We start from the raw sequence: 7902 nt of genomic DNA, 5'->3' as shown, positions 1-7902 counted from the left end.
TACCATACCGGGAAATAAATTGCTGTAATAATCAGGGGACATTTTTAAGATCTTACGCTACTTTGGTTGGTGTTATTGTTATTGACAAAAACAAATGTTAAATATTTTAGAATAATTGTGTGTTATTTATTTAATTTATGCATTTTGTGTGTGTGTTCCACAGAACTGAATGTGATTCATATTGGAATCGGAATCGAATGCATGTGCATTTAGCAGCCCCCTGTTACGTATACTACTCAATGATGATGATGATTTTATACAGAGTTGTAAAATGTTGGCATTGCAGGGCTAGTGGGTGTATGTTTTTGGTGTGATGGAAATTTATTTTGCCGGCTTTGATTTATATTTATTAAAAGCAAGTTATTACTTTTTTTTAATTTGAAATTAAAAATATATAAATTTTATTTTGATAATACCCCGAGATATGGTGCTTCAAATTTCCAAAAATATCCCCATTTTTAATATCTTTAAGAATACCTATCCGAAGCATTTGAATTATTTACCACATAATATTTTTGAAATTTTGATATTTCCGAAGGAATGGGGTTCTAAAATTTAATATATACATACTATTTCTCCTATGGACAATTGGAAAATTGGGCAACGCGAGCAGATTTTTCTTTTGATTTCAAATTTAAGCTCAACCCTTAACTCCACATATGAAAACCAAATGGGGTTATTTTGAAAAAAATTGGAACTCCATACCCACGGAAGTACGAAGTTATCCCCAAACAATAATTGTGGTTTGAATCAGTATCCAAAGGATCATTAGAAAAAATCTTTAATATTTTAATATTTTCCCGATCAACTTACCATTTATTTACAACAGAAAGTTGTTACGTGTGATCGGGGTTTCCAGCCTTTGTTATGAAGGTCGCTCTTACCCCATTTTCAATAGCAATCCCTATGATAGATAGATATGACACAGAACTTATCTACCACATATGTTCAAACCAAATTAGGCCAATTAATTGGTGATTTATCGTCTTCAATTCGAGTTCGAAATAATGAGTTCATTAGGTCCTGACAACTCAGGCAATTAAAAATATAAACAGATCCTAAATCTGTAATACGGAATTATTCCACAGACTATTAATTTGTTTTATACTATCTATGAATTTAAAATCCTTGTGTAATATTCACCCTAAATCTATATGTGCCATAAAGCAAATGATTTATTTTCCTATCAAACGAAAGCTTTCTACCATAACAACAACTACTACCGCTGTATAGCACAATGCCATCCTTGTTACAACTCTGTATATATTTTTGAAAGCTTTTCTCCCCAGTGTTACCACTACCTACCTACTACGCCTCTTATTTTCATCACACATACCGAATATCACAATTAACCCATGTTATTGCATCAGTCACTACTTGTATTCACACCTAAAACATTACTACATACATGATATCTGTTTTTATTTCTATTCCGGGTTCAATCAATTCTCAATACGACATAAAAAGACAACAATTCCCCAGCTATTTCAAATTGTTTTGTCAGCGCAAACAACAACTTTCTTTAACTGAGAAAATAGATACAAACGCACACATTTGTATAACAACACGTTGTATTTTGTGGAGTTATCAAAATGACGAAAAAAGTATTTTATAAAGCAAAAAAAAAAAAAAAAACTAAATTGTTCCATTAAACAAGAACTCGTATCATGGACAAAGTTTCATTATTTATTTATCTTTTGTTATATTGACACGTAAATATACCACCAGACCCCATCACATACGGTTTTTTTTTAATAATTCAATACATACATAATTGTAATACATAAATACTTTGGTGTTTCTTGTTTCAAGTGTTTTGTTTTCTATGCCCTACATTATAAAGGGGCGAATTCGAAATAATGTATAATATTGATTTTTTTACTTCTTTTTCCTACACTTACAGGCCAATAAGATGAAGAAGGAAAAGCAAAAGAATGCTCCTGCTGATACTGGCAAGAAAGGTAAGAATTAGAAAAACTTATGAAACCGGCCGGTATATATAATTGTAGCATATTCCACTTCATATGTTCGTAAATAATAAAATTATGAAGTAAATATTTTATACTGTATAGAACGGGAACTCTCCTCTCGCCTCTGTGAATATATTAGATCTATATATGCATATCATGAAATTATATATACTATCTTTCGCATGTGCCTATCTTATAAAGATATTTAAGATTTTAGACTGAATTCCGTTAATCTATATATCCAATCAAGCATTTTCTTCGCACTTAAAGTACTCCCTTCTGATTGCAATACTCTACTAAAGCGAAAACTCTATAGGAAATACCCTCCTAACGCACTACGGTGACAGACTCGGTAGCGATCCTGGTGTCTCCTCCGAAGCAAGGTGAGTCCTCCCAGATGCTGAGTAGGGATGTAAACCATGGCGAGTTTGAGGATCCGAACTCAGTCTCCATGCCCTCTAGTGATGTCGCGAGACTACTCAGGCAGTTGGCTGTCGATGCGGATACTGGTACTGATGAGACTCCCGTCGATAAGATGGATGAATCACCAGTAACTGCAAGGCAAGTCGATCGCTGCGAAGAAGATGTACCGGAGAGGGGTTAACTACTGCAACCGATTCATTGGAGGGGACAGCGACGCCATCACGGGAAAGTAGTTCCTTTTGATCAAAAGGAACTTCAAATTCATCCGGAAGTTCTCGGCTGGGCCTATTTCGTCGGCGATTGTAAACCCGGGTGCCAAATCTCGGCAACAGCCTACAGCTGTTAAGAGAATGAGGTCCTCGGAGGAACAACAACCTGCTGCCAAGAGACCCATACAGTCGTCAGCTGCACAAAGCTCTGCTTCGTTTGCGTCTTTAGTAGTGTCGAAGTAGAAACCTGCCAAGAGCGGTGAGTGTGTGGTGAAAATCAAACACGCTGTCTCCAAGCAGGTATCTTAGAAACCTTCAACGGCGCTTAGCGACTCTGCTGCTCCACAGGAGGTACTGGATGATCTGCTAGATGATACAAAAGGGTCAAAGTTGTTAATTGTCAAAGTTGTTAATTGTCGAACTAAGGATACAGCGGACTTCCTTAAGAAGACAACAGCTGCGACCCTCTTTGATAATGTAGCTGACTGGCAGCCGTAGCGGTCCAAGATATACCAAGCGGAATGTTAACCTTTGAGTGGATCCCACCCCTTTTTATGGGGCTGGAGAACACACTAAGGTTAAAAGCAGAACGGCCGTCTTCAGATGAAGTGGAGAGTCCCCGCCTCATTTGAAAAGAACGGCGGTGTAGTCGCAAAGTTCGCTACGGAATCTGCTGCCGAGAAATTTTTTGAGAATATGGTCCGAACCGGCCATGCTGCAACACGCTGATTAACGGGTATGAATGTCCTAGTCTATGGAAAGAGGTAACAGTGATCTTCATCCCGTAGGCCGGGAAGCCGAGTCATACGCTGCCTAAGAACTATAGACCACCGATCGATGGTTCATGCACTCGCCGCAGAACAAATGGAAAAACAAAACGGTGTAGGTTATTCATATATCCCACATCCTTCAAAATATTTAATGTCGGTAGAGGAACTATTAGTCACCGTAGTAAATGTGCCGATATCCAATAAATTCGTATGAATTACAAGTCTGATTATATGGCGGAAACAATCAGACCAGCAAAGGTATTTGATGCAGTCGGATTACCTGATCAACTATGAGTATATCAAACGTGGCGATTTGAAGGATTTAGTTATTAACAGGTCGTACCTTTTGTGGTCAATCAAGATGTCCAGGAAGCAATTATTTAGAACCAAATTTCTAATGAAACCACTCTTGTTGCATTTCCACATGCAGGGTGTTCTTTGTATCTTTAAAAAAGCGAGATAATTTGTTGAACGTTTGCAAAAAATTAAATTTGTCCTCACTTTGGCGTTCTTGAACGTCTCTCACTTAATTTCATTACTAGTTTGTTGATAATAAATTTACCACAATTTTTATTTTTTTCTTTTACTTCTTTACAGTCAAAGAACTTAATCCATGGCCAGCATATATTGAGGAACGTAATGCATTGTGGGAAAAATGCAAAGCTGAATATTTAGCTGAATTAGCTGCCAAGCCACGTAATCCCATTAAGATCACTTTGCCCGATGGTAAACAAGTCGATGGTACATCATGGGAAACTACACCCTATGATGTAGCTAAGGGTATTAGTCAAGGCTTGGCCGATAATACCATTATATCTAAGGTTAATGGTGAGGTATGGGATTTAGATCGTGTCTTGGAGGGAGACTGTACATTGCATTTGTTGAAATTCGACGATCCTGATGCGCAGGCCGTATTCTGGCATAGTTCAGCTCATATTATGGGCGAGGCTATGGAACGTATTTATGGTGGTCATTTGTGTTATGGTCCACCAATTGCTGATGGTTTCTATTACGATATGCATTTGGAAGGCGAAGGTGTAAGTTCCTTTAATATCTTTTATTAAACGTCGTTTAACTCAAAATTTCATTCCAACAGATTTCCACAAACGATTACCCAGTCATGGAGGGCTTAATCAAACAAATTGTTAAGGAAAAACAACCATTCGAACGTCTTGAAATGAAAAAAGCCGATCTATTGGAAATGTTCAAATACAATGAATTCAAGTGCCGAATTTTGAATGAAAAAGTTACAACGGACACTACCACTGTTTACAAATGTGGACCCTTAATTGATTTATGTCGTGGTCCCCATGTCCGCCACACTGGCAAGGTAAAGGCTTTGAAAATCACCAAGAACTCCTCTACCTATTGGGAGGGTAAAGCTGATGCTGAGACATTGCAACGTGTCTATGGTATTTCATTCCCTGATCCCAAACAACTTAAGGAATGGGAAAAGATTCAAGAAGAAGCAGCAAAACGTGATCATCGTAAAATCGGCAAGGAGCAGGAGCTTTTCTTTTTCCATGAACTATCTCCTGGATCGTGTTTCTTCCAACCCCGTGGAGCTCACATCTATAATACTCTAATGAATTTCATTAAATCAGAATATAGAAAACGTGGTTTCCAGGAGGTTATTACACCGAATATTTACAATTCGAAATTGTGGGTAACATCTGGCCATTGGCAGCATTATGCCGAGAATATGTTCTCATTTGAGGCTGAAAAGGAAACATTTGCATTGAAGCCAATGAATTGTCCTGGTCACTGGTAGGTGTTTATTAGAAATTTAATCAATCATTTGTGTTAGTTATTCTGAAAAAGGTCTTCATAACAGTTAAAGAAAGTCTTCTTGCTTTAGAAAGAAAATATTCTATCTATAGAGAAGGTGAAGAAGATCATCTATATATAAGATTTGTAGAAAGTGTATAATTTGTAGAAGATCTCAGTAAAGAAGAGCTGAATAAGATCTCAATCTGTAGTAGACCCTCCTTTTTTGTTTACAAACAATTATTTGTCTTAAAGTAATTTTAAATAATGTTGTTATTAAACTATTCCTCCCACTATAGTGTAATGTTCGACGTACGCAACCGTTCGTGGCGTGAATTGCCCTTGCGTATGGCCGATTTTGGTGTTTTACATCGTAACGAATTGTCCGGCGCTTTGACAGGCCTCACTCGTGTACGCCGTTTCCAACAAGATGATGCTCACATTTTCTGTGCACCCGAGCAAATCAAGAGCGAAATGAAGGGATGCTTAGACTTTTTGCGTCATGTCTACACCATCTTTGGATTCTCCTTTAATTTGGTACTCTCGACCAGACCAGAAAAGTATTTGGGCGATTTGGAGCAATGGAATGCTGCCGAAAAGGCTTTGGCCGAGTCTCTCGATGAATTCGGCATGCCATGGAAAGAAAATCCTGGTGATGGTGCTTTCTATGGTCCCAAAATCGATATTACCATTATGGATGCTTTGAAGAGAGCACATCAATGTGCCACCATCCAATTGGATTTCCAACTTCCCATTCGATTCAATTTGAACTATATTGCCGATGATGGCGAAAAGAAACGTCCCGTTATTATACACAGAGCTATTTTGGGTTCAGTTGAGCGCATGATTGCCATTCTTACCGAAAATTATGCCGGCAAATGGCCATTCTGGCTGTCACCCCGTCAAGTAATGGTCGTTCCTGTTGGACCACAATTCGATGAATATGCCCAATCGGTACGCGATCAATTGCACGCTGCTGGTTTTATGGTCGAAGCTGATTGTGATGCTGGCGATACAATGAATAAGAAAATTCGTAATGCTCAACTGGCTCAATTTAATTTCATTTTGGTCGTTGGCGAAAAGGAACGCTCTTCGAATACCGTAAATGTACGTACACGCGATAACAAAGTACATGGTGAGGTTTCGATTACCGATTTGATTGGCAAACTACAAAAGATCCGCGATGAATTCATTACAAATGAAGATAGTTTTTAAATATGCGTAATATTTCAATAAATTTACTTAATACAATTTCTTACAATTACTATTTATTTAAAGAGAGTATAACAAAAATGATAACAACAACAACAGTATATGAAACTATGTAAGTTCGACTTGAATATGATGAAATGAAATAAGCACGCATTTTTTTTGGTTTTTGTCATTGAAATGCCTCAAGTGAAAATATTGTTAACAATATATAGAATAATAAAAATGCCGCGCTAAATGCCTAATCGGAGGCAGAAACAAATGGATTGGTATTTTCTTTTTGGGAGGAATTTAAATAGGAAATCATAATGGGAAATGGAATAATTCCTCACTATTTGGAAGTGTCTATCATTCTATCGGTCAAATCATAATATGTACGGTATGCTACCTACTTAAAAACTATCCCCTATCTAACTATAATTCTGAAATTTCACAAACCATATTGAATTTCTAAAAGGTCATTTTATCCAAAAAGTGATTTGTAACTCTTTAAGGTATTGAAACTATTCTCATGATTAGTTTTCCATTTTTCGGTCCAAATTGTTTGCTATTTGCATATTGTTTTTTTTTATATCTCTCTCATCTAATATCTCTCATGTAAATATTCGCCGGAATATTTACATTCTCACACTCCTCGACAAATCTTCAGATAATTATTCCAAAGATTTATAAAAATATTAATGCGAGGTGATTTTTAGTTCCCCTAACAAGGTGTTGGAATTTCCTCCCACTTCAATTACGAATATTTAAACATAAAAAATAGCTATAATAGTTTTCGGTTTGGCGTTTAGAATCGTTTTCAAGATTCCTCTGGGTTATAGTTTTTTTAGGTTGTAATGACCTATCTATTAGTTGGGTTACTACTCGCTGGACATACATATACAATATATAAATACACACATCTTTTATTATGGCTGGGGAGCCAACATTTGAAGACGCTTATGCCAATTTAAAGAACATATAATAATTAAAAAATTTATAAATTTTTTAAAGTTTTTGTTAGTTTTAAATTTTATATATAAACTAGCATATGCCCGCAACTTCGTTAGCGAATGTAGGAAATACTTAAACAAGTATTAACATTTTATTTTATTTTCACAGAAAACTGCATATGCCAGATAAAAAATCCAAGCATTAATATCGACTATAAATTAAATTTGAGTACCATTTAATACCACATTTCAAAATTTTAACTCTAAAGGTTCACCAAAATCCAAATTTAGTTCCATTCCAACGGTGATTCTAAATCCATGTTTCAAGATTCCAACTCCATATGTTCACAATTCAAATTGTACCAAATTTAGTACATAGAAGTACTTATTTCCAAAAAATTCCTTCCTACCCTAAACCTACACCCCCACAATGATCCTAAATCCAAGTTTCAGTTTACCACAATTCAAATTGTACCAAATTTAGTACACAGTAGTACGAATTTCCAAAACTTCCTACTTAACACAAACCAACGCCCCCACAGTGATCCTAAATCCAAGTTTCAGCATTCCAACTCTTTCAGTTCACTTACAATTCAAATTGTACCAAATTTAGTACACAGTA

General features: G+C 36.3%; 1 protein-coding gene across 1 annotated transcript; it reads left to right on the top strand.

Annotated features, from left to right (window-relative positions):
• The first annotated feature begins 2743 nt into the window (after nt 1-2743).
• LOC133335941 (threonine--tRNA ligase 1, cytoplasmic) lies at nt 2744-6354 on the top strand. Its single transcript, XM_061544235.1, has 4 exons — nt 2744-2830; nt 3915-4409; nt 4469-5139; nt 5439-6354. The coding sequence occupies exons 1-4, from the start codon at nt 2744-2746 to the stop codon at nt 6352-6354; spliced, it is 2169 nt and encodes a 722-aa protein (XP_061400219.1).
• Nucleotides 6355-7902: the final 1548 nt, after the last annotated feature.

This window comes from Musca vetustissima, unplaced genomic scaffold (genome assembly GCF_032173495.1).
Source record: "Musca vetustissima isolate MV318-11 ecotype Yass unplaced genomic scaffold, APGP_CSIRO_Mvet_v1 utg90517, whole genome shotgun sequence".
NCBI classification, from domain to species: Eukaryota; Metazoa; Arthropoda; class Insecta; order Diptera; family Muscidae; genus Musca; species Musca vetustissima.
Note: the sequence above shows the minus strand (reverse complement) of the source record. Positions and strands in the feature narration are given on the sequence as shown.

Excerpts from the sequence above, each read along its gene's own strand:
- LOC133335941 (XM_061544235.1), top strand. The coding sequence starts at position 2,744 with ATGAGGTCCTCGGAGGAACAACAACCTGCTGCCAAGAGACCCATACAG. Across the intron at positions 4,410-4,468 it reads TGCATTTGGAAGGCGAAGGT|ATTTCCACAAACGATTACCC; the intron begins GTAAGTTCCTTT and ends TCATTCCAACAG. Across the intron at positions 5,140-5,438 it reads ATGAATTGTCCTGGTCACTG|TGTAATGTTCGACGTACGCA; the intron begins GTAGGTGTTTAT and ends CTCCCACTATAG.